We start from the raw sequence: 27,672 nt of genomic DNA on the forward strand, positions 1-27,672 counted from the left end.
ATAGCTTTCTCCACCCCACTTTCTTCCACCCACCACAGAGCCCATATGATTGCTACTAATTCAGCTGTAAAGATTGAAAGACCATCAGGCAGTCTATGACACTGTCTAACATGAAAATGTGGAACATATAAACCAAAGCCCACTTTCTTACTCTCAGGGTCTCTAGATCCATCTGTATAAATATCTATGTAGCCATTCCATAATTTCCTAAGATGCTCCTGGACATAGTGAGCAACATTTCCTACACTTCCTTCCTTTATTCAATTTTTAATTGATATGTCTACATCAGCCTCAGGGAATAACCAATGAGGGATAGATGGCCAGTAGACAGAAGGCACCATTTTCCTTTCATTAACCTTAAGCTCCTCTGCGTATGTCTTAACAGAATGTAAAACACTATATCTATTAAGTCTACTCTCACCCTTCCTAAACTCCCAACAATCTGCTAACAAAGAAACTGAAGGAAGAGCTGACCCAAAGCTTTTCATTTTTACAAAGTAATTGAATGCCAGTTTTGCACGTCGCAGCCTTAGCGGAACCTCCCCTGCTTCCACTAGCAGCGACAGAATCGGCGTTGTCCGGAATGCCCCAGTATATATCCTCAAAGCCCTAGATTGAACCACATCTAACTTAAGTGTGGACCTAGCTGCTGATCCATATGCAAGACACCCATAATCAAAAACTATTCTTATCATAGCTTTATAAATCATCAGGATAAGATTCCTGTCTGCACTCCAAGAGCACCCCGCGAAACACCTCAAATTATTAATAACCTTTCCACATCTATTCACCATTCTACATAGATGTTCTTTATACGTTAGCTTTTCATCTACCCAGACCCCAAGAAACTTGAAAACCCTGACTCTCTCAAGAGTTTCCCCATACAACTTAAGACCTAGACTATAATCTATATTCCTCTTCCTGCCAAAAAACATATACTTTGTTTTCGTCAATGATAGTCTAAAGCCCCACTTATCACTCCAAGCCTGCACCTTTTTCAAAGTACACTGCATTTGTTTAAATAAATACCCAGTATTACGGCCTCTTTTCCACAATGCTCCATCATCAGCAAACAAAGATCGCTGAAATCCACTTCCTACCTCAAACATATTATTAACCATTATATTGAACAGGACTGGGCTGATTACACTACCCTGTGGAGTCCCATTATTTACAAACACAGAGTCAGAAAAGCTCCCTCCTATTCTTACCAGAATACACCATGACCTCAGAAAGTCCTTAATCATTCTTCCCCGAATCCCTGCATCATACAGCTTAATGATTACTACTCTGCGACAGTCGTCAATGAATTGTGTATTTTCCTATTTCGTACTGGGGAGGGTGCTGTTGAGCCTATACTCGGGGAACCAGGTGGGAAGTTATTTAAGGAAGTGTGATTGCGTTTCTCTCTCTCTCTCTCTCGCTCTTTAGCCTTTGTTGTCAGGCGCGGGTTATTCCCGGTCGTGGTCACACTAGTGGATGGCTTGTGAGTATTGTTGTTGTAGCCGTGTTGTATTGATGTGTTAATGCTGCGGTCTTTCCCTGGTTTTAATGCTTATGATTCATATTTTGAGGAATATGTTTTCCTCATTGAACTTCGAAAAGCATTGGAAAGTTGTGTTGAGCGATTTGGTGATTTGCGTGTAAATGGAGCGTTTGAGAGAGAGCTGGATGTTTCAACCCGGTTATGTTGTGCTTAGACGTTGATTCATGGCATTATAGGTAGTATGTTTTGAGGAGTTTTGATGTAGGAAGTTTTTTTTTTTATGTTTATTTTGGCGCTTGAGATGCCGAAGTATTTTGTAAATATTGTGTGTGATGCAGTGTACTGAATTTCAGGCCCAGTAGTTTAATGAGTGACATGGTAAGCAAACGTTTAATTCCTTTTTGCCTGTTTTCCTCTTATTGTATTTTGGTTAATTTCTGTTCTTGCATAAGAGTCATTACATGGTCTTAATTATCTGAATTATTTACTTTGATTTATCTGTCATTCATTTATTGTTGTGAGGTAATTAAAAGGTAAATGTTTCTGGGCCTGAAATTAAATGTATTGATGTACTGAATTGTAATGTAATATGACTGGAGTTAAACTTGAATAGAAAACTCTTAAATCAACTTTCTTGTGGTTCCTTGTTTTGTTGCTTCATAAAGAATTGTCATCATATCATAAGCCTTTTCTATGTCAAAAAACACACCTACCACCATCTCTTTATTTACAAGGGCTTTTTCTTGATATCATCATCCAACACTAAAACTGAACCATCACACCAACTGAAATATTTCAGGTATTTTATTGTTTTAATACTGATGATTTTGGCATACAGCTCATGAAAACCCAAAATTCCTGTCTCAAAAAATTAGCATATCATGAAAAGGGTCTCTAAACAAGCTATTAACCTAATCATCTGAATCAACTAATTAATTATAAACACCTGCAAAAGATTCCTGAGGCTTTTAAAAACTCCCAGCCTGTTTCATTACTCAAAACCGCAATCATGGGTAAGAATGTCGTGTGCAGGAAATGGGCTACAGGTGCCGCATTCCCCAGGTCAAGCCACTTTTGAACCAGAAACAGCGGCAGAAGCGCCTGACCTGGGCTACAGAGAAGCAGCACTGGACTGTTGCTCAGTTTTGCATGTCATTCGGAAATCAAGGTGCCAGAGTCTGGAGGAAGACTGGGGAGAAGAAAATGCCAAAATGCCTGAAGTCCAGTGTCAAGTACCCACAGTCAGTGATGGTCTGGGGTGCCATGTCAGCCGCTGGTGTTAGTGCACTGTGTTTTATCAAGGGCAGGGCCAATGCAGCTAGCTATCAGGAGATTTTGGAGCACTTCATGCTTCCATCTGCTGAAAAGCTTTATGGAGATGAAGATTTCATTTTTCAGCACGACCTGGCACCTGCTCACAGTGCCAAAACCACTGGTAAATGGTTTACTGACCATGGTATTACTGTGCTCAATTGGCCTGCCAACTCTCCTGACCTGAACCCCATAGAGAATCTGTGGGATATTGTGAAGAGAAAGTTGAGAGACGCAAGACCCAACACTCTGGATGAGCTTAAGGCCGCTATCGAAGCATCCTGGGCCTCCATAACACCTCAGCAGTGCCACAGGCTGATTGCCTCCATGCCACGCCGCATTGAAGCAGTCATTTCTGCAAAAGGATTCCCGACCAAGTATTGACTATTGTGTGCATAACTGAACATAAATATTTGAAGGTTGACTTTTTTTTTTGTATTAAAAACACTTCTTTTATTGGTCGAAATATGAAATATGAAATATGCTAATTTTTTGAGACAGGAATTTTGGGTTTTCATGAGCTGTATGCCAAAATCATCAGTATTAAAACAATAAAACACCTGAAATATTTCAGTTGGTGTGCAATGAATCTAAAATATATGAAAGTTTAATTTTTATCATTACATTATGGAAAATAATGAACTTTATCACAATATGCTAATTTTTTGAGAAGGACCTGTATCTTTCAACTAAGCTAAGGAAATAAATTAATTTACTCAAGCAATGTGAAATATTCAACCTTATAAGATCAACCTTGTTAATGAAAAACTGTTAATGAAAAACAAATCCTTGGACAAGGAAGAACATTTTTTACTAGATGGACCAAGTACCTTATATGGTTGCAATTTGCAAACAATGGGTTATTTTACATTTTGTGGTATAATAATAATAATAAAAAAAAGAAAATCTAGCAGCTTTAACATCATTTTTGAATTCATATGATTTGTCTGAACCATAGTGATGGGTAGGTTTAGGGGCGGGGTCAGGGGTAGGTAATTCGTGCAGATTCATATGAATTGGGCAACTCGTACAAATTTGATTTTTGCTAAATCGTACATATTGTATGAGTGAGGTCGTATGAATTCATACAAATTAGCCACCACGTAAAATATGTATGAATTGCCATGAGATCGGGTAGGAATTAATTTCTTTGTCAAATTGAAACTAATAAACATATGGTCCAAAATAGCCATTTCCTCAACCCAAATGTTTTTGATCTTTATTCCCAAACAAAACACAAAATCAAGCGTATGACCATGATCATGTGTTGGTTCAAAGACACATTGAGATACATTAAAAGAATAAACCAAAAAATTCAAAAAAATTATTGGGTCATAGGTTTACAAGGACAATAAACATGGATATTAAAATAACCCAGAATCAAAATCCTATCTGCAGATGGAATAACCTCAGATAACTCCTAAAATTCATCAAGAAAATGTTTGTTGTATCTAGGAGACGTAGGGCAGGTCAATCTTCATTAATTAAACTTCAAAACTTTTGAAACTTTCAACATGCAACAACTTGCACTAAATCATATTAATAAAAAATTGCACCTCGACAATTAGTCCTCAAGTCCTTAAATTACACCTAGAGTTCAGCAAGAGAGCTCATATCAGCACAGAGTCTCAGTAGTAAAAAGAAAAGTCTGATCCATGCGTTACATAAAAGCCATTTAAAATGTTTTGTTAACAGCCGAACGTGCATTTATCAAGGCAATATGCACTGTATTCGACTTAAGCTGATTAGAAGCAATGACACTTAGCTCTATTGACCCAATTCGTCTCACAGAACAGAGATTTGAGTGAACCACTCCTTTATGTTTGGTCCCTCTCAACATTGTCGAGACGATGGTGACAGGGAAAATGGGTATCGGATAGGAAAGCCATGACTCTGTTACCGATCTTACTTCACTGGGCAGGTTCCTCAATTTCTTAAGTTTCACTAAGGGTGTATTCACACCTGCCTTGTTTGGTTCGATTGAATCGAACTCTAGTTCGTTTACCCCCTTGGTGCGGACCTTTTGGGCAGGTGTGAATACAGCAATTATCGAACTCGGGTGCGGACCAAACAACCGAACCGAGACCCAGCTGAAGAGGTGCTGAAGAGACCCAGCTGAACTCTGGTACGGTTCGTTTGCGGTGTGAACATGAACCGACCCAATTGCAAGAAAGCACTGCGCCTTTGAGTTAACAGGCTTCCGTAGTCGGAGTTGCGTTATGGGAAAGTGATCTGTTTTAGCCTACTACATTCCATTCCGGCGCGCTGTCTGGCCACACGATACTGTTGCTCGTCTTTCTGCGCGTCGTGTGTGCATCATTGGAATGGAATGAATGGAGTGACAGGGCTCTCAAGTGTCACGCATTGAGCGTGACAGTCACTCATTTCGGTCTTTTGTCACGCTCTCCAGCCACACATTGTATTTCTCACGCTGAAAAACTATTTGTAATATATTTAATATGCCGCAGCACCCAAAACTCTGGCCGCGCCGCTCTCACTGTGGAACTGGCAGGAATCAAGCGCGTCTCCTCTGGTGTTGTTAGCCAATCAGAAAATAGCACCATTGTATCTGGGTAAGATTTAACGCAACAACCAATGACACCGCGTCGGCACGACACACGTGTGGTTTTGTTTACAAATTTTGGTTCACTTGAAAAAAAGAGCAGTGTGAAAGCGAACCGTACCAAAAAAAAACAACAATTTTTTTATTTGGTCCGGACCAAAGCAAGTGAACTATCGGACTTTCCTGGTGTGAATACACCCTAAGACTCCAGCACATCTGCCTCATCTCCTACGTTGTCTTCTCTTCCAGCACACGCAGCCAGATATACGTGACAAACTTTCATCATCGCCTGAAACATGCACGTCTTTTCCGCAAACAACTTCATATTCAAATCTCAGCTCCATATGGCCATCGCTGGGGGGCGAATACTAACTAAAAGAACATTTTTGATACACATGTGGCTGTTCTCTACATCTACAAATTGACCAGTCACAGGTGCTCAGTTGTTTTGCTCCAATAACACGGTTATATTTGCATGCATCCAATGCTATGCAAAATATAAAGAAGAAACAAAGATCTTTGCTCTTGCAATATTCAGCTTACATCAAAAAGAACAGCTATTGATCTGCTATATTTCTCGGTCCTTAATGTTAAAAGATAAGATTTCTTTATAAAGTGTCTACTGCGAGAGGTATATTTAAAAAACACACTTTTTTTTGTTCTCAGCATTCAATCTCAATCATCATTAAATATATTTAATATAAAAAGATGCAATGATAGTTAATGGTGACCAAGACTATCAGTCTTTTAATGTTCTATAATATTAGTGTATACACTTGAGTTTTACTCTTTGAGTCAATTTTTTAATTATTAATTTGTAACAGACTAGTTGTATTAGCCTTTAAAGTAATTTGTAAATCTACTTAATGCATGAATGTGAATGCCTTGTTAATATTTAGCCATTTAATCATAAGATTTATATAAAGATATGTTATATAAGATGACCCCATTTTCCAGATGCATTTCCAACAAAAAAACAAATGTCTTATATTCAGAACAATATGGTAATATATCTTAACTCTGTTGTTTGTCATTCTAAATTCAAAATAATCTATTCATTTCTGTAATATCAATTTCTGATAATCCCAGGTTGACACAGGAGGCCATGACTTCACATCACATGGCCATGACTTAACACGTTCCCAAGAGATAGAATCAGAATCAGAAGGTGCTTTATTGCCAAGTAGTGCTTTGGTCGTGAGGTGATCACATGTAGACAAACATACAGTTGACATAAATAAATGTAGGAATATATATAAATATGAAATGAAATATAAATTGACCAAACAAAATATACAACAATAAAGATTAACTACAAGTATGTGCAATGTGCCAGGTTGTGCATGAAATGAGAAGAAAGTTTTTACATGTGCAGAGACATTTGAGTAATTTGCAAGGGGGGAGTGTCAGTGGGGGACCCGGCCCTTGTTAAGGAGGCTAGCTGCCGATGGGAAGAAACTGTTTTTGTGGCGAGAGGTTTTGGTCCTGATGGACCGCAGCCTCCTGCCAGAGGGGAGAGACTGAAACAGTATGTGTCCGGGGTGGGAGGGGTCAGCTGCAATCTTTCCTGCTCGCCTCAAGAGTCCTGGAGGCGTAGAGGTCCTGAAGTGATGGAAGATTGCAGCCAATCACCTTCTCTGCAGAGCGAATGATACGCTGCAGCCTTCCCTTGTCCCTGGCGGTGGCAACAGCGTACCAGATGGTGATGGTGGAGGTGAGGATGGACTCAATGATGGCGTTGTAGTAGTGCACCATCATTGTCTATGGCAGGCTGAACTTCTTCAGTTGCCGCAGGAAGTACATCCTCTGCTTGGCCTTTTTGGTGATGAGGTTATGTTCAGCTCCCACTTGAGGTCCCGGGAGATGATGGTGCCAAGGAAGCGGAAGGAGTCCACAGCAGTGACTTTGGAGTCACAAAAGATAATGGGGGAGGGTGGGGCTGAGCTCTTTCTAAAATCCACGACCATCTCCACTGTCTTCAGAGCGTTGAGCTCCAGACTGTTCTGGCTGCACCAGGTCACCAGATGGTCGATCTCCCATCTGTAGGCGGACTCATCTCCACCAGAGATGAGCCCAATGAGGGTGGTGTCGTCCGCAAACTTCAGGAGCTTGACGGACTGGTGACTGGAGGTGCAGCTGTTGGTGTACAGGGAGAAGAGAAGTGGGGAAAGAATGCAGCCTTGAGGGGATCCGGTGCTGATGGTCCTGGAATCAGAGACGTGTTTCCCCAGCTTCACTGCTGCTTCCTGTCCGTCAGGAAGTCAGTGATCCACCTACAGGTGGAGTCAGGCACGGTCAGCTGAGAGAGCTTGTCCTGCAGCAGGGCCGGTATGATGGTGTTGAAAGCAGAGCTGAAATCCACAAACAGGATCCTAGCATAGGTTCCAGGGGAGTCCAGGTGCTGGAGGGTGTAGTGAAGGGCCAGGGGGTCCAGGAGTGGGTCTGTGATGGATTTTAGGTGGGACAACACAAGACGTTCAAAGGACTTCATAACCACAGAGGTCAGGGCGACGGGTCTGTAGTCGTTTAGTGCTGTGGACCTTGGTTTTTTCGGGACAGGGATGATGGTGGAGGCTTTGAAGCAGGCTGGCACATGGCATGTCTCCAGTGAGGTGTTAAAAATGTCTGTGAACACCGGAGACAGCTGATCAGCACAGTGCTTCAGGCTGGATGGAGATACACAGTCCGGCCCAGCTGCTTTGCGGGGGTTCTGCCTCCTGAATAGCCTGTTGACTTCCCCCTCTGAGATGGAGAGAGGGGGGGAGGGGGTTGAGCTGGTCAACTCTGAGGAGGGGGGGGGGGGGGGAGTGGTTGAAGCTGAGCGGAGGAGTCAAGGGGGATGGTGTCCGATTGACTCAAAGCGACAGTAGAACTGGTTCAGCTCATTTGCCAGGCGAGAGTCATTTATGGAATGGGGGACTTTGGGTTTATAGTTTGTGATCTGTCTGGAGGGGGTCCAGACAGAAGTGGCGTCGTTTGCTGAGAACTGGTTCTTTAGTCTCTCTGAGTACAGCCGTTTAGCTTCTCCCACCTCCTTGCTAAACCTGTACTTTAACGCCCTGCACCCGGCCCTGTCACCACTCCTGAATGCCTCCTTTTCCAACCTTAGCTGTCTGAGTTTAGCTGTAAACCAGGGTTTGTCATTGTTATAACTCACTCTGGTGCGTGTTGGTATACAGCTGTCTTCACAGAAACTGATGTAGGACGTCACAGACTCTGTAAACTCGTCCAGATTGTTGGTAGCAGTCCTGAAAACATCCCAGTCAGTGCAGTCCAAAAACGCCTGAAGATCCTCTACAGCTTCACTGGTCCATTTCTTTGATGTCCTCACTATAGGTTTACAGAGTTTTAATTTTTTCCTGTAAGCAGGAATCAGATGGACCATCACGTGATCAGAGTGGCCCAGTGGAGCGCGAGTGACGGCGTGATAGGCACAGCTGACTGTGGTGTAGCAGTGATCCAAAGTGTTTCCCTCTCTGGTTGGACACTTTATAAACTGCCTGTATTTGGGGAGTTCTTGGCTGAGATTTCCCCTGTTAAAGTCACCGAGAACAATAATAAGGGAGTCTGGGTTTGTCTGTTCCACACAGAGTATCTGGTCAGCAAGCATGCGCTGTGCGTCCTGCACGTTGGCCTGGGGCGGAATGTAAACACCAACCAGAGTGAATTAAGCAAACTCACGGGTGGAGTAAAATGGTTTACAGTTAATGATAAAAAATTCTAGATCAGGAGAACAGAGCTGGTGAATCACTGTCACGTCGGTACACCAGTCATTGCTCATGTTAAAACAGACACCTCCACCTTTTGTTTTGCCGGAGGGTTCTTTGTCGCGGTCCGCTCTGTACAGTTGGAAGCCAGCCAGCTGCAGCGCGGAGTCCGGTATCAGTTCACACAGCCACGTCTCCGTGAAGCTCAGAACAGAAGATGAATAAAAGTCTCTGTTTTTCCCCACCAGAAGCTGAAGTTCGTCCAGTTTGTTGCACAGTGAGCGCACGTTGGAGAGAAATATTGCCGGTAGCGATGTGCGGAGTCCCCGCAGGCGAAGACGCACGACTCTTTTTCCTCTCCTGCGGCACTTCACAGCACGAACAACAGCGAGAGAGCCCATCGCCAAAAAGTCCAATAATTCCGCTGATGACACGAGGAAAGTGGGAACTAAGTCCGCTGGAGTTGTTCCCCTGATGTTCATGAGCTCTTCTCTAGTGAAAGAGCACCGAGAATCACAGCCGAAAACTAAATTAACACATAAAAACAAAACAAAGCGCACCTAACACCGAGGCTGCTATACTCAGCACCATCATGTTGGAATGAATGGAATGTTACTATGGAATGTTAGTTGGAATGTTACTATGTCGTGGCCACGACAAATCTAGGTGAACCGAACATGTCCCTTCCTGGTCACTGTATTAATTTTTAACCTTTGTAAGGGCAATTTTTATAACTACCTTGCATCTGTGTTGTTTTTGTCAAATATTTAAATTTAATAAATGAATCCAATCAATCAGAATACTAGTCTTTTACCTATTTAATTTTGATAAACATCAACAAAAGCCATCTTTACATTGCCAAGGTGGCACAGAAGCTGCATATGACATACTGACTTGATCAAAGGTGGCATAAATGTATTTACACAACAATTGCATAATATGAGGTAAATATATTTTTAAATAGCCTACATAAAGTATACAAATCAGGGATAAGCAACTTCTGACCTGAACGGCCACTTTTCTGCATAGTTTAGCTCCAACCCTGATAAAAACTAGTGATCCTTTCTAGTGATCCTGAAGACATTGAGACAGAGAGAGAGAGAGATATAAATATATATATATATATTAGGGATGGGTCGGTATGAAAATTTCATATCACGATTATAGTGACCAAAATTATCGCGATTATCAATATTACGGTTTTGTTGAAACCAGATGGAAGTGTTAAAAAAGAACTGATGCTCACATTGAAAACATTTCAACAAGTTTTATATTTAAGAATCAACAAACAACAAATAAAACAAACAGCTGTACAAAATGGATTTAACAGGAAAGAATAGAGAAATTAATCTCTATTCAATATGTCCCCTTAATTATGTGGTAAAAGAAAATCGGTGTAATAAGTGTACAATGAATATACATTTATCTCTTAAATGTCACTCTTAATAGTCTTGTTTGAACTTGTTCGTTCGTCTTTGGCTCAAAGCCACTTGCTGCAAACTTTTCTTCGCGGAAGCTTCAAGTTTATTTCAAGTGAGTGAGATAAAATATTTCAACTCAAAACAACATTTTGTGCCCAAATATTTCCCAGACGTAGTTTTAGTATTGAGATCAAAGTTAACTTGCCTTGCGTTCGCTACAACAGTGTGTGATGGTCAAGACGACTCGGCAGATTTGAAGTGTTTAACGTTACCCCATCGCAGCAAATTTTTTTGTGCATGTCCAGTGACCATCCTTGATTAAGTCTCCCTCAGGATTTTTGTAAATGCCAAAATATGACCACACCTCAGTTGTGGTCCTCTTAAAAGGCCGAAAAATCTCCCGTGCACGGTCACCGCCTTCCGCCATTCCTTCTCGAATAAAAAAACAAAAAAACAACAACATTGCGCACCTGCGTCAGACTGTTGCTGGCTGGACAGGATTTATAGTGAGTTATTAAAATCGCGATAATCAAACACGGTTTTAATGATAATTGAATTGTAAACGATAATACTAACCGTCAGTACATTTTATCGTGGTTTATAGTGAAGCCGGTAATCGTCCCATCCCTAATATATATATATATATATATATAGAGAGAGAGAGAGCGAGAGAGAGAGAGAGAGAGAGAGAGAGAGAGAGAGAGATAGATATAAAGATATAGATATACAGACATAGATGTATACTGTGGATATATATAGATAGAGAGATAGAGCCAACTTAAGTGACTTAATTTTCTCAAGTGATTATGATAACAAGCAGTTTTAACAACTAAGACACCCACCTGCTACAAGATCACCAAACCCAATAGTTGTCAAAGTGACAAAAGAAAAATACAAGCCCTCGATATAGGTCCAGCCTTCTTGAGACATGAATACAAATGGAGGAATCAGCAAATGGACCAGCACACCCCATAACAGAAAGACAGCTGTGCAGGTGAACTGTGTTTTCCGCTTTGAGAAGCAAAAAAAAAAGAGAACAACCTTATAACACAAAAATAGATTTTCTAAATGCAGTTAGAAGTTCTCATAGCTATTTTTGTTATAGTTATATTTATTATAGTGATAATCATTTTTGCAATACAATGAATATGTGTGTTTGCTCTTTACCAATGTTACTCCTTTCTTAGTAAGATATTGCCCGAGGTGTTTAGCTCTTCCACCAAAAAACTTTCCAAGTTCACTGATCCAGGTGAAACACAGCGGCACTCCAAAAAGACCATACAATATACAGAAAACCCTCCCTGTAGGCGTTTTTGGCGCAATATTTCCATAACCTGCAGAAAAATTTTTTTTTTTGGTGAAAATGGATTGCAGTTTATAGTAAATGCCATTCATCTCATTTTTGATGTTCAATTTACACAGTCTTAACACATGTTCTATCTTTGGCTAACAAGTATTTCTCTGAGTATTAAGCAAACAAAAGCACTGTACTGTGCCCTTGTTTGTAAGGAAAGAGGGATATGCCTGAATGGCTCTGAATTATGGCAAATAATAATAATAACTTATCATTACAAATTATTTGTGTGTTAATGACTGTAGCATAAATAAATTCACCCGCATTTTGTTTCTTTTTTTTGTCTAAAAATAAAAATCTGTTTCCTTTGATTATTTTCCAAGATACTGCTTAAATGGACCAGATCCTTACCTATAGTTGTGATAACTGTAGCTGCAAAGATGACGGCATTGGGCCAGTTCCAGTTATTGAAGGCTTTGTCTCCTGTGATGGTGACGCCTTGTCCTGCAGCATCAGACACCACCTATTTAAAAATCAAACAAACTGATGAAAATAGCCTCACATTTAATTTGAACACAGTATGACATCAAGAGAGGTTATTTTCTAGAGAAGCATGTGGATATGTTGTGTCTGAGACCAGAGCTTATATCCTCTCAGGCAAATTATATTATCAGCAGCCCCCTCAGAATGCTGATGAGCCTGTCATCTGTAGGACATGAGTGGGCCATACCTCAAATATAAGTTTCTCGACGATGGATCTGAGCTCACATCATGCAAAGATATGAGGTATAGTGAACGAGGCATAATACATCCCTTAATCACAGATCAATTACTCTGTTGAGTGCAATTATTATATATAAAAATGCTCACTTAAACAAGACTCTCTCTCTCTCTCTCTGCGCATGCGTGAGCGTCTGTTGAGCGAGCGAGTGGGAAGCGTGGTGAGTGTGTGGACTATTTTCTCTTTTTTTGGCCGCTGTGTCAAAAATAGGTTTTCTATTTTTCTATCTTTTATCTTTCTACTTGTGGTATACGGGTTTGGTAGGGTTAAGATAGTGGTTTGTTGTCTGTCTGCCAGTTTTTATAACTGGCAGGATGACTTCGAGTGCGAGGACGCTAGATTTCCTCACACGGCGTCATGCGGTGAAGTTAAGTTTGAACGCTAGTGTGGAGGAGTGCAGTTTGGCTATAGGAGAGGTGGTTGGCTGCGAAAATGTTCTGTCAGCATCGAGAATGAACAACGCAGTTGTTGTTTTTTTGAAAACCGTTGAATTAGCAAACTTGTTGGTTGAAAGTGGTGTTGTCATTGACAATGTTTTTGTTCCAGTGTTACCACTGTCTACTCCGTCCAAAAAAGTGACTCTATCAAACGTGCCGACATATATAAAAAACGAGGTGTTGGTGAAATTTTTGGAGAGGCATGGCAGATTGGTTTCCCCAATAAAAATTATTCAGATTGGTTGTAAATCGACGTTGCTGAAACACGTAGTATCTTTTAGACGTTTTGTTTACATGGTATTAAAGGACAACAAGGAGGAATTAGATTTGACGTTTAATTTTAATCATGACGACTTCAACTATGTAGTTTATGCTACGACTAATAGCATGAAATGCCTTAGTTGTGGTGAAATAGGACGAGAAATCAAGGAAAAAAGTTTCACCAGTCTCGGTTGAAAGGGTTGGTGAAGAGGAGGGGACAGTACAAATTGTTAGGAGTGAGGTGCCTACAACAGTGGTAGTTGATGAGGACACTGGACAAAAACTTGTAGATGTAAATTCAACAGATTCATCAGGTGATGCTGCAGCTTTGAAGGAAAAGGGGAAGGAGCAAGTGGCAGTGGGAGTTATAGGAGAAGCCTCTGTCCCTGATGAAAGGCATCAGTTAACTGATGTTTTAGATATGCAGGGTTCGGTAATTAATCAAGACATGGAGGTGGAAGGCGAGGATCCTTACTCTGAGAAGGAACAAGATGATTGTGTTTTCAAAACACCGCAAAAGAGAAGAATGAAACAGAGCCACTACAATAATTAAAAAAAAAACTGGGAAATAGCCAAACTGATACTGAAAGTGTCACTGACCTTTCAGATTGTAGTGTTACTTTTGATCAGACAAAAGATGAGTGTTCAGAACAGTCTTACAGTGGGGATGATGTTAAGCTCTTTTTGAGAGTAGCAAAGAATGCAAGAAATGTGCACATTTCAGAGTACTTTCCTGATCTTGAGCAATTTGTAGAAAAAGCTAAGAGTTTTAGGAGTGAAGGTCTTTTTTCTGATCAAGAGGTTTACAGACTGAAAAAAATTCTCACAAAAGTAAATTTTCAATTGGGAATTAATGCTGAATAGTTCTAAAATCCCACTTATGAGATGAGGCTTGTTTGTGTCTTGATTATCATTTTCTTTAATGAAAGAGTTTCATTTTGTTTCCCTTAATTTAAATGAGGCACGAGAAGGGAAGAAAAGGTTTGAATTATATGAGTTAATGAAAATAAAGAAAATAGACATTCTGTTTGCACAAGAAACTCATAGTGATGTTTCCAATGAAGAAGATTGGGCAAGAGAATTTGATGGGTTAACCATTTGTAGTCATAATTCATCTCTAAGTGGCGGGGTTGCTATTTTATTTTCTCAAAATTCCACTCCAATTTCTTATGAAGTAGAAGAAGTTGTAAAAGGCAGATTTTTAAAAATAAGGGCTCAATTTGACAATGCTTTTTATTAATTCGGTTGTATCTATGCTCCCACCAATGCAGTTGAAAGAATGGGCTTTCTGAATACATTATGTAAAGCATTAAGTGATTGTAATACTGAGGATTTGTTCTTAATTGGAGGAGATTTTAATTGCACTGAATTTGCCTCAGATAGAAATCATGTTGAGCCTCATATGGCTTCTCGAAAAAGGCTAATTCAGCTTATAGAAACGCATGATCTTGTTGACGTTTGGCGGAATTTTCACAATATACATGGGTTCATTCTTGTAATATGGGGTTGTCTTTAGCAAGATTGGACAGATTTTATGGTTTTGGTCATCAACTCACTCTTTTTAGAGATTGTTCTATCATTCCAGTTAGTTTTTCGGATCACAGTTTAGTACAGTGTTTTTTAACTTTAGGATCCATAAAACCAAAGAGTGCAATGTGGCACTTTAATAACAGTCTTTTAATTGATATGGAATTTAGAGATATCTTTAAGTCTTTTTGGAATGATTTTAGAACCACTAAATCTGATTTCCATTCTTTGCAGCAGTGGTGGGATTTTGGAAAAACGCAAATCAAGCAATTGAGTCAACAGTTTGCTTGCAACATCACTAAAGAAATAAATATTTCAATGGTAAATCTAGAAAATGATATAAAAAAACTACAAGAATCTATTGGAACTGAACAAAATCAAGAGCTTATTGAAATTTTAAATCGAAAAAGCAAAGAATTGGCAGGAATTCTAGACCTGAAAGAACAAGGGGCTCTGATCAGATCCCGGTTTAAGAATATAGAGTGGATGGATGTATATTCCAAATTTTTTTTTAATCTGGAAAGAAAAAATGGCCAAAAAAGATGTATACATGCTTTGCGTTCTAAGGTTGGTGCACTCTTGTCGAATCATACAGAAATTCGGAAGAGAGCGGTAGAATTTTATGAAGAACTATATAGCAGTGAACTTATACACAGGTCAAACACTAATGTGTTTATTGAGGATCTTCCTCAGGTGACTGAAGAGGCGAACGCCGGTCTCTGTAGAGAGATAACGTTAGAAGAGCTGAGGAAAGCTCTTCAAGGCATGGAATGCGGCAGAGCACCAGGAATAGATGGCCTATCTGTAGACTTTTATAAGTCTTTTTGGCCTGAGATTGGTGCGGATCTGCTTGCAGTCATCAACGAAAGTCTAAACAGTGGAAGGTTACCACTGAGCTGCCGTAGAGCAGTGCTGACTTTATTGCCCAAGAAGGGAGACCTGAGTGAAATAAAAAACTGGAGGCCTGTGCCATTGTTGTGTAATGATTATAAAATTCTGTCCAAGGCATTAGCAAATAGATTGAGTGGGGTTTTGGAAGAAGTCATTCACACTGATCAGACCTATTGTGTGCCAGGAAGGCAAATTTTCGATAATATTTCTTTTGTCAGAGACATGTTTGATATCAGTAAGCTCTTCGATGTGGATTTTGGCTTGATTTCAATAGATCAAGAGAAAGCGTTCGACAGAATTGAACATAGTTATTTATGGGAGGTTTTAGAGGCTTTTGGGTTTTATAACATATTTATTGATAAGTTAAAAGTTCTTTATTGTGATGTTGAAAGTTTGTTGAAGGTAAATGGTGACTTATGTGCCCCCTTTAGTGTTTTTAGAGGTATCAGACAAGGTTGTGCTCTTTCAGGTATGTTATATAGTTTAACAATTGAACCCCTTTTACGGAAGTTTAGAGCAGATTTAAAGGGTGTAACTATTCCAAATTGCGAAAAAGTATTTAAACTATCAGCTTATGCTGATGATATTGTCATTTTCATTAAAGAACACAGCGATGTGTCAAGGATAAAGATTTTAAGGGATTTTATGCTTGTTTCCTCCGCTAGAGTAAATTGGAATAAAAGTGAGGCTATCTTGGTTGGAAAGTGGACTCATGGACAACCCAGTCTCCCAGCGGGGTTAAAATGGAGTAGAGATGGGTTTAAATATTTAGTTGTATATTTGGGAGATGATGTAACTGTAAAGAAGAATTTTGAGGGGATAGAAGAGAAAATTGTGGGTCGTTTGAATAAATGGAAGTTTTTACTTTCTAATATGTCATATAGAGGGCGGGTGTTAATTATTAACAATTTGGCAGCCTCTACTCTTTGGCATTGGCTAGCATGTATTGACCCCCCAGCACTTCTTCTGAAAAAAATTCAATCTATTTTAGTTAATTTCTTTGGGGATAATTTACACTGGGTGCCACAAAGCGTTTTGTATCTGTCTAAAAATGAAGGGGGACAAGGTCTGATTCATCTACAGAGTCGAGTGGCCGCTTTTCGGCTAAAGTATGTACAAAGGTTTCTTGAAAGTTCTGAAAATGAGAATTGGAGTTTGGTTGCTTCCATTATTTTTAGGAATTTTGAAGGTCTGGGTCTTGACAAGCCTTTGTTGTGGACGAACCTTAAGAAGTTTTCTGTATCTAAGTTACCTATTTTTTATTGTAATTTATTCAAAGTATGGTCACTTTTTAAAGTATCGAGAAGTGAAATAACGGACTCTTTGTACTGGACTCTTCAAGAACCGTTGATTTGTGGATCAGGTTTGGATGTGTCAAACGAGGGATGTTTTCCTGGTTTGATGGACGTACTCATTAGATCTCACATCGTTACTCTTGGAAGCCTAGTTCGTATAACTGGACATGATTTATCTGACTCTAAAGCAATGGAAGAAAAGTTGAATATGAGGTCAACACGGGTAGTAACTCGGCTGCTGTCTAAATGGAAAGAAATCATTACCAAAGAAGAGTTAAAAATGTTAAAAGACTTTGAAGAAGGGTGTATTCAACCAAAGAATGATGATCCTTTTCCGAATTTGTCTTTGAGTCCTGATTTGGAAATGTGTCATGTTTTTTTTTTAAAGTGTAATAATTTAAGGTTGTTGGGAAAAGAAAAAGCATCTAGTAAAGCTATGTATGAGTGTTGTGTTAAAGCTTTCAATAAGAGGAGTCTTGATGGTAAAGTAGATGCACCATGGCGCAATGTCTTACATTTAAGTGAGAATATTAGACCTAAATGTGGGGCACTTTATAAGTCACCATTGCTTAAAAAAACAGGGGACTTGCAATGGAGAGTTTTGCATGGAACTATAGCTGTTAACGCATTTGTTTCAATGTTAAATCATGAAGTTAATCAAGAATGTCCTTTTTGTTCACAAAGAGAAACTGTGTTTCATACTTGTATGCATTGTATAAGATTAAAACCATTGATTATTTTTTTACAAGATCTATTTAAACAGTTTGATGAAGTCTTCTCAATGGAGATTTTTATTTGTGGTTTTAAGTATTCGAGAACACGATCTTATGAGTGTCAGTTGTTTAACTTTTTCTTGGGTCAAGCAAAAATGGCAATTTATGTAAGCAGAAAAAGTAAAATTGAAAAAGATTCTGATACTGATGTAATATTGCTCTTTTCAATGCTGCTGAAATCAAGAATCCAAATTGATTTCCATTATTACAATGCAACAAAGAATCTAATGTTGTAATGTTGTTTGAGCAAAAATGGTGTATAAAAGGTGTTCTTTGTAATATATTTAGTAATACTTTGATTTTTAACAGTATATTGTGAGTTTTTTTTATTCAGCTGTATATGTATTCTTGTGTGAATTAAAACCGAATTGTAATAAAATGTATTTTAAAAATCTCTCTCTCTCTCTCTCTCTCTCTCTCTCTCTCTCTCTGCTCTCTGCATGTCCTTGTTTGTTCTTAGCAATAACAATAAATGCTTCTGCTGCCACACAGATAGATATGATCCTCTAAAGCAATGTGTCAGAAAAATTCTTATTCACAATATTTCCAACAAGCCTGCTGTGTTTTTAAATGTGGGCAACATTTCTGGCAGTACCTCAAATCATGCAGTTAAGCACATTAACTTGCTTCCCAAAAGTGTCTAGAAAAGAATTAATCTCTTCCAACATTTACAGTGAAGGATCATTTTGTGAGAGCTCTTGAGTTCATTATATCAGCACTATACAGAAAATCTCCCTGTGAACACAAATCAATGTCATGTAGAGATGCGGTCTCATCTGACAATGCTACATACATGCCACTCTTTTCATTAAATACTTTGTTGCAGATCAACTCCAACTGCTCCTTTTCCACCACAACCCTTTCAATTAAAACCACCAGGTGGATTACCACTTAATAAGAGTGCATTCCACTGCATTCCAAACGCATCAAATTTTTCAACATCCAGTGTTTCATCAATAACTCAATGTTACCCACAGCAATATTCCTAAAGCCAGAAACTGTCATTGTTGTTTTCCCCTCATTATTTAATTTAATATTCACAGGTGCAGATACACAGACTTCTGACATTCTTACCTCAGGAGTAGGCACAAGTTTAGATGTAGCGCCAGTCTCTAATACTAAAAGCAATGCTTCAACTCTTTATGCAGACAAGCGTGCAGTTTATGACTAACATAAAATAACTCAAATAAGCATTCAAAACACTTCAAGCTACCGGTTGTTGCGTAGATCATGTAATGTTTTAAAGCCGGGTGAGAGATCACCCTGGTCACCCCAGAGAGATTACTTTGAAAGAACTAGCACTTTTTCCACTACAAGGCCACATTCAATCAACTAATAGACAAAATGCTGCGCTTTCAAAAAGACCTCGACAGTCTTGATCGTGTGAGAGGCAGATCAAATATTTCCATGGCTTATCACCTCCCCTGTCAAACAAGGACATTCTCCACTGTTATCAGCAGGTACACACCTAAAGCCACTGTGCAAGGACAATGTCTCTGCCTCCACACCCAACTCGCCTCACCAGCCAACAGAAACCAAAAATCAACACTTAAATCATGCAGGGTAAAGGTGAAATGGAAAACAAAAGTATACTTTGTTTCTACAGAAATATGTCATTGACACTGTATGTGTGGGCATTTGTATTGGAGAGTGTGAGAAAGTGCTTTCAATAGATAATAAAAGGTAATATAGTTGGAAAAACTTAGAATTAGCTTGCAAAATTTTTCACAGATTTTTTTGTAAATGATTTGCCTGGTCAGAGTCCTTGTGGGTTTAGGTTCTTTTCCTGTTGAAGGCTATAAGGACCTTTGAAATAAGGCCAAATTCACACAGGAACAGAATGAAGTCCTTTATATGATTATGTTCACATACATTACATAGTTCTGGCATGAAACTTTGAATGGTGCAGGCTGATAGGTCTTTCAGAAACCCCCCACCTTCCCCAGCTCCACCTGTATGGATCTGCTACGGGGTTAATTAATGTACAGCAGCAGCAGCATGTCTTACATGTTTCACAGCAATGTCTGTAAAGGTATTCGCATTAGCAAGTCTCGGTACTTGCTCTGCAGCAGCAGCATAGCAGATCTATTCCGCCAAGATCAAATACATTAACATTGTCATATCCATTACCATGCCAATCTCTAGTACCATACCAATCTCCCGAGAATTGTCATGACAGAAATACTGATTTTTACGGTAGTGACGACAACATTGTATAACCATACTCGTAAATTTTCAGGACCCACAACCGAATTCTTGGAAAAAAACACGCTGTGTGAACAGAACCAGACTGGACAATAGTTGTTTGTCACGTCATACAGTGCAAGAGAGCCGCTCTGCGCTGCACAATGGCGCTTCTACTGTGTGTTGTGGGTTTTTCCATGTGTGGTTTCGGTAACTTACAGCAATGGAGATATGAGCTCTGAAGGTTTTAGATCTAGTCATTGTTCTCCACGGGGGCTGTTCCCATCAGTTTTGCATTCTGCGCACGACTCAAGTGCAAGTACTCAAGTGCTCTCCATGGCTCCACCCAGATATAAAAGATGCTGTCGGTTAATAAATTTGTCGGACTCGTTTAGAGACTTGTCATGCCAAAAAAGATAAGACAGTATTCAAGACTGAAAGCTGCTGTTTGAGGATGGGATATTTTGGGGCTCACACCTGTAAATAAATTCTCCAAGTCTAAGAGATTGTATAAGAGACCATTCGGAGCAGGAAAAGACAGGAACTAAAACAGTGGGTTTCAGGCAGGGAGTAAAAAACAGGGAGTTCTATAGACCCCTTTTGCGCCGACGTCACAATTACGTCACGGCGTTAACTGGAGGCAAAACAAGGTGAAAACTGGAGGCGGCCAATACAAACCAGCACAGATTCGGCTACATAATAAGGATCTTAAATTATTATTATTTTTTATTAAATGTCATCTTGTTGTTTTTCTGGGTGCAAGAATCACCTACAGGATCCAATTTTAATTTTTTTACAAATTTGCATAATGTTTTGTAAATGATTGTGATTATTTGTGAATCTATGATTGTATACATTGTTGTGATTGATTGTGATAGACTTTTTGAAGAACCTGGTAAGAAAGAATAATCAAATACATAGTTAATTGATATAATTTTAATTCATAAAAAATATTTTTATTTCTAGAAAATATTCACATCACTAAAATTGCACTGTAATGTCACTTTACATTGTCGTCTTCTAGCCTTGGCGCTGGGCAGGACCGCGCAATGTAATGTTGCCACAAGACCATTCAACACATAGTTATAGGAATCTAAAGATTTAAATGCCCTCAGTTTGTCTTTACGCTCGGTTTCTCTATCAGGTAGGAGTAGAAGGCAGGCCACTCGACAGAGGTAACGTTAATCCTGTCAGATCGTTCATCCATTGACTGAGCATGTATGGGTCGGCCAATCTGGTTCCGTCCGTTAAAATTTACTTTTGCAAATAACAATCGCGCTCCTGGACAGTGAGTGACCTTGCACATTAAGATAAAATCTGATTTTCTCCCGTCATTGTTAAAAAACAAGCTAACAAAACTTGCAAACTAGCGTTAGTGAAGCGGACAGAGGGATCGTTCTGCCTCCACCTAAGCTCCGCTCACAAAAACATCATCATGTTTACCAACTGAAAAGGGTTCTATTCAGACGGGAATATGTTTCTAAACAATATTTGAATAAACATTTTTTTACTCTGTGATTTCATTTACCCATTAGGAGGGGACTAACATCTACATGTTTATTACAGAGGTGGGAATGTTTTTGGTAGCTCAGGCCAAGCAAGCCTGTCAAGCCAGACCTACATCAAGATGTTAGGTCTGGGAACTCCCAATTGGCATACCTCAATCCGAGGGGCGGGATAAACGGTTGTCTTTCAAATTCCCTCTGCACGCAATAGGACAGCGCTACAACCAACCAGAGCAACGAACGGCTGTGGCTGAGTGAGTCCCATGCGTTTTTCCAACAGCGGAGATGATATATTAAACTTTTGCCGTATCCGGTCGTCAAAACTCCGAACACATCTTCCTTTTTTAAGAATGACTTAAGTGGCGTTCTCTTAACTCCAAATCATCCAGAGTCGCGGCAAAAGCCGATTCGAAAGACCACTGTTCGCCAGCAGCATCTTCTTTGTTTTCAAGTGGCAGGGAATTCAAATCACCTATGGAAGTCACGCAGAATCGTCACAACTCTGCCGTCATTATGTTAAGCCCGCCCACCAACTCTATACACTATGTGATTGGCCTGACCAGAGTTTGTTTTTTCCAGCTCGAATGCCAACGGAGAGCTGTTAGACCACACTTTGTGGCAAAATAATATTTGCTGCCACTAGGGTGCGTCTAGATTTCTAGGCTTCAGGCATGTCACAGACATGGCAGATTCAGACAGGATTAAAATCATGATGTACTCCTGTGAAACCCAAATTTCTCTAACGTTCTCGAGGAAAAATAGTCCTCTCTCAAATAGGGCTTTTGAGAAAAAAAAGTTTTCTAATCTTTAATTTATGCAAATGTAATCTAGCAGACCCCAAAAGTAAAATAATGAACTTGTAAATGAGCATCTTAAAGTTAGACAAGCACATTGTTATTTTGGGCGACCAAGTCTAACTTTCACAATTTGTTGGCACTACTACAGCTATTGAGTTAAGAAAAAAAATATGTTTTGCAGCTGGTTGCCATTCTTTAAATTACCTCAACTTTTTGAATGTTTACAGTGTGAATATCCAGAACTAACAAGCAGAATTCTTGTTTCGTGGTTATGACTTGAAATGTATTTATAAAAATCTGTTACAATGCACTGTAAAACATTATATGATCAATAAGTTATGACAACATATGTTTTTACATTGATTTAACTCATCAAAATAAGTTAAGCAATTTTCAACTTTTTTAATATGTTATAAAGATTCTTGTTTTTTTAAGTCAGTTTAACGTAATGTTTTGTTACAGTGGTGAATACAAGATGTCTGTTGCACAGTCCTCCTTACCCATTACCTACCTGAAAACATTCCCACCTCATTTATTATTAAATGGTTATTGCCCATTTCAATGGTATCTCTTTCCGGTGAGCAGGGAAATTTGAATTACTATCTTGCGGGATACTGGCTCGGCTCAATCCTTTATTGTGGAAAGCGCACTAGATTTTTCAGAACAGTCATACAGCAGATCCAGCGGGTTAATCCGTGGCATTGAGCTTGGCTGTATCAAAGTTGCCTTGATTAGTTTACCTCAAATCTGATTTGTCACTAGAATTGTGAAGTTGGGAGTATGTTATCAGCTTCCCATATAACAGGGGTGTCAAACTCGTGGAGGGCCATAGCCTGCAGAGTTTAGCTTCAACCCTAATTAAACACACCTGATCTAGCTAATCAAGTCCTTCAGGCTTACTTGAAAACTACAGGTATGTGTTGAAGCAGGGTTGGAACTAAACTCTCAGATTAAAATGAAGACTCATAAAAAAAAAAAAGAAAAAAAAAAGTGTTTATCAAAGTTTTCAGGAAGGTGATTTGGTGCTTGTCTTCTACCAGGGTCACTGTTACAAGCAAAGTTTTCGGGTTCCTACACCATCAAGCAAAAATTGACACAGATTGTGTCATTAAATCATATTTTTGTCTCCTACAACAGGTTTACATGCATCAAAGGTAAAAAAAACATTTTCTCATAATATACATTTGCACATCACCAAATTTTCAATGATTCTCAAACGACTCATCAGATTAATTAATCTCTCTAAATCCCTCCTTTCCGCGAGCTACTCTGCTGATTGGCCAGACAGCTCAGTGTGTTGTGATTGGTCTACCGTGTTGAAAACAAAAACGCCCATTGCCATAATGTCAGCTCTGCTTGTCCTGAGGCTTCCTACACCGTAAACTAAACACAGTAACGAACAATGCCGTTGATTTTACCATATGAATCCGAGCGCGAGTCCGATGATGAAACATTGGAAGAACTAGTTATTCAACCCGAACCTTCATCTCAAGGACGACTCGAGCAGGATGTTTCTCAGTGATAAACTACTCATTTTGAGATACATTATGAGATGTTGCAACTGTAATTCCTCACCATCAGCATTAACAAGGGCATGTCCATCAACAAACCAATTATTTTACTTATTTACTGAGTATTTTTCTAATTTATTGCGGTGAACATGTGGAAACGCTCTCGGTTACTAACGTAACCTCGGTTCTCTCTAGATGAGGGAACGAGTGTTGCGTAAGCTAGCCTACACTACGGGAAAAACCCCTTTTCTCGAGAATACTGAAGCCAAAAATTATCCTTAATTTTGCATTCGTTTAAATCGCATTGCTGCACAGAGCAGACCTAGGCGAAGCACCTCGCGCACCTATTGGTTGCTCTGCGGCAACTGCTGCAGCCTATCGATGGACTGTTCGTGACGTAAGCAACAATGAGTGCGGCCTGGCTTATGTCTATATAAGCCAAGTCCAGATAGGATGCTCTTTGGTTTTTCACACTGAAGCAAAATCAGAACGTAGCACAAACACAGCAGGGTTACGCAACACTCGTTCCCTCATCTAGAGAGAACCGAGGTTATTTAAGTAACTGAGAGCATTCTCGTACTCTCGTGTTGCGTAAGCTAGCTTACGCCGTGCGTGCTGAAGTGTCCACACATGGCCCCAAGGGGTGTGTACCCGGGGGACCATATTTGTGAACCATACTAGCGAGTGATATTCAGACAGAGTAGTGGGCCTAAAATAAATCATAATCCTATAATTATAGGATTCAGTGCTTATCACGTAATCACAGACAGGATGGACCTGAGTCAGCCTGAACTGTATTGCAACTGACTGTTATTGTCTGTCTGTAAAGTATTGGACTGAGAACAGCTTAGCCTGCAGCGCAGGAACTTCCAGGTTGTAAAATCGTATACGTGTAGACGGAGAGGCCCAGCCTGCCGCCCTACAAATATCCTGGAGTGAAACCCCACTGCACCAGGCCCATGAAGAGGCCACGCCTCTGGTCGAATGGGCTCTGATGCTTAAGGGGCATTAAAGGCCCTTAGACCTATAAGCCAGCACGATAGCGTCAACTATCCATCTGGAAAGAGTGTTTCGAGGTGGCTAGCCCTTTGCTGGGGCCACCGAACAAAACGAAGAGCTGTTCTGACTGCCTGAACGCAGCAGACCGCTCGACATATATCCTCAATGCCCTGACCGGGCAGAGGAGATTAATGTAATTTTCGTCGTCAGACCCAGGTAGGGCTGACAGGTACATGACTTGCGTTCAGAGAATGGAGTGGAGAGCACTTTAGGGACATAGCCATGTCTTGGTTTGAGGACAACTTTAGAGTTGTTAGGCCCAAACTCCAAGTACGTCGCACTCACAGAGAGCGCGTGCAGGTCAACCACTCGCTTGACTGTAGCGAGAGCCATGAGGAAAACAGTTTTAAAAGATAGAACCCGCAAGTCTACTGACTGCAAGGGTTCGAAGGGACCGCTTTTCATAGCGTCCAGGACCGTGGAGAGGTCCCAGACCGGAACCATAGAGGGTCGCAGAGGGTTTAGTCTCCTTGCACCTCTAAGGAAACGGATAAGATCATTCCTTCCCAGTGACTGACCATGCAGGGGTTTCAAAAACGCAGCAATGTCCGCAATATACACTTTGAGCATGGAGGGGGACCTGCCTTCGTCCAAAAGCTCTTGTAGGAAGGAGAGGATCTCCGTAACTCTGCCACGTTGTGGGTCTAGGTTTCGGGCTGAGCACCAGCTAGAAAACACTGACCACTTAGAAGCATAGAGCCGTCTAGTAGGGGGTGCTCTAGCCTGTGTGATAGTATTAAGCACTTTTACTGGGAGATCAGCGGATACCCGTTGATGGCCCATACGTGCAGGGCCCATAATTTGGGGTACGGGTGCCAAATCGCACCCCTGGCCTGAGAGAGGAGATCCCTCCTCATCGGAACAGGCCATGGGTCCGTGCTCGCTAACTGCATCAGCTTTGGGAACCAAACTTGGTTCCGCCAGATCGGTGCCACGAGGAGCACAAAGCAATTGCCCTCCCTGATTCGCTTGATTACCTGAGGTAACAGCGCGACCGGCGGAAACGCATAGAGCGGGAGGCTGGGCCAGTCGTGGGCCAGCGCATCCCTGTTTTTCGAGAAAAATATTGGGCAGTGCGCGTTCTCTGATGACACGAAGAGATCGACTTTCGCTCTGCCGAACCGGTCCCATAGCAACTGAACGACTTGGAGGTGCAGGGACCATTACCCTGGGGGAACGTTGTCTCTGGACAGCATGTCCGGACCCACGTTTTGACAGCCCGGCACGTGTGCCGCCGTCAGTGAGTGCAGGTTGTGCTGAGACCACACAAGGCGTTCTGCCAACGTGTGGAGGCTTCTTGATCTGAGACCGCCCTGGCGGTTTATGTATGACACTACTTCCATGTTGTCTATGCGGACTAGGACATTCTGGCCCTTTAAGAAGGGGAGAAAGTGCCCCAGCACGTTCTCGACCGCTTTCATCTCTAGACAATTTATGTGTAGGAGCCTTTCCTGGGCTGCCCACAGGCCGAAGACCGGCCTGCCCTCGTAGAGGGCGCCCCAACCTGAGTTGGAGGTGTCTGTCAAGATTACTTTGTGTCGAAACAGTTCCCAGATCCACGCCTGACTGGTACCAGTCTGTCACCTTCCAGGTTTCCAGTGCTGTCACACAGCTCTGGTTTACCTTGAGGCAAAAATGGCCCGAGGTCCATGCTCGACGCGGGACCCGCACTTTCAGCCAGCGCTGGAGGGGGCGCATATGAAGCAGACCCAGCCGAAGCCGAAGCCATAAGGCCCAGCATCCTCTGAAACCTCTTGAGAGGGAGAATACTGTCGACCTTGAAAAGGGCTATTGAGCGCTGTATCTGCAGCATGCACTGTGATGTCAGCCATTCTGTCATTGATACAGAGTCTAAGTCTGTTCCCAGAAAAGAGATAGTCTGTCTGGGAGACAGCAAACTCTCTGTCCAGTTGACCTGGAGACCCAAGGCTTGTAGATTTGCAAGCAGTACAGACCTGTGCACTATCAGTTCTGCCTCTGACTGGGCTAAAATTAGCCAATCGTCCAGATAGTTTAATATTTGCATCCCCTGTAGTCTCAGGGGAGCGAGCGCCGCGTCCATGCACTTAATGAATGTGCGAGGTGCTAGAGACAGGCCGAACGGCAGGACGGTGTACTGATAGCTCTGGCCCCCGAAAGCGAATCGTAAGAAAGGCCTGTGATGGGGCGATATTTGAATCTGAAAATAGGCATCTTTCAGATCTACTGAAATAAACCAGCCCCCCTGCCGAACTTGCGCGAGGATTTGACTGGTCGTGAGCATTTTGAATGATCTCCGCCAGAGGGCTCTGTTCAGGCGTCTGAGATCTAGAATGGTGTTACCAATGGTTCGATGTGCTACTTTGTTTCTCACCGTAGTTTTGACCCTGGCCTGAAAGTGCGGGGGTCTGTAAGCGAACTGCAGCGAATAGCCTCGCTTTATGGTGTTCAGTACCCATTGAGACATGCCCGGGACCATTTCTCATGCTTTCAAGCTCAAAGCCAGGGGAAGAATGATATCTGGGCTCTAGCCGCTGGGTGTGTGTGACGCATAGCTGGTGTTTGCCTGTAAGCCCTCGCTCTGAGAAAGGCGCACGCTCTGAGAGGCGTAACTGAACGCAATCTGAGTGCATGTCAGTCACAGAGCGAGCTGTGCATGTGTAGGGGTGAACACTGGGTAGTGGGCACCACTTCTAAACTCTTATAACATCCACGGCGTGAGCCAGTCAGTGTGTCGTATGACAAATTGTTTGTGGGTAGGAGTGAATACTGTACAGTGGGCACATAACCTACGTTTATAACGTGTGGTGTGAGCCAAGTTTAATGGGGTGGGCCGTGAAAGAGTGTGTGACACTGAACGGGCCGTGCTTATGTGTAGGGGTGAACACTG

The 27,672-nt window shown here is 41.0% G+C and overlaps 1 protein-coding gene across 1 annotated transcript in view; it reads right to left on the reverse strand.

Moving 5' to 3' along the window:
- LOC143740062 (potassium channel subfamily K member 5-like) overlaps window positions 1–27,672 on the reverse strand; it is a 69,196-nt gene that overhangs the window by 16,059 nt on the left and 25,465 nt on the right. The window contains exons 2-4 of the mRNA XM_077232141.1: window positions 12,194–12,305; window positions 11,656–11,822; window positions 11,331–11,499 (exon numbers count right to left, since the gene is read on the reverse strand). Coding sequence (XP_077088256.1) covers window positions 11,331–11,499; window positions 11,656–11,822; window positions 12,194–12,305 — 448 coding nt within the window. The remainder of the gene's footprint in view (window positions 1–11,330; window positions 11,500–11,655; window positions 11,823–12,193; window positions 12,306–27,672) is intronic.

This window comes from Siphateles boraxobius, unplaced genomic scaffold (assembly GCF_051911475.1).
Source record: "Siphateles boraxobius isolate OS27281-9 unplaced genomic scaffold, OSU_SipBor_1 164, whole genome shotgun sequence".
Lineage (NCBI taxonomy): Eukaryota > Metazoa > Chordata > Actinopteri > Cypriniformes > Leuciscidae > Siphateles > Siphateles boraxobius.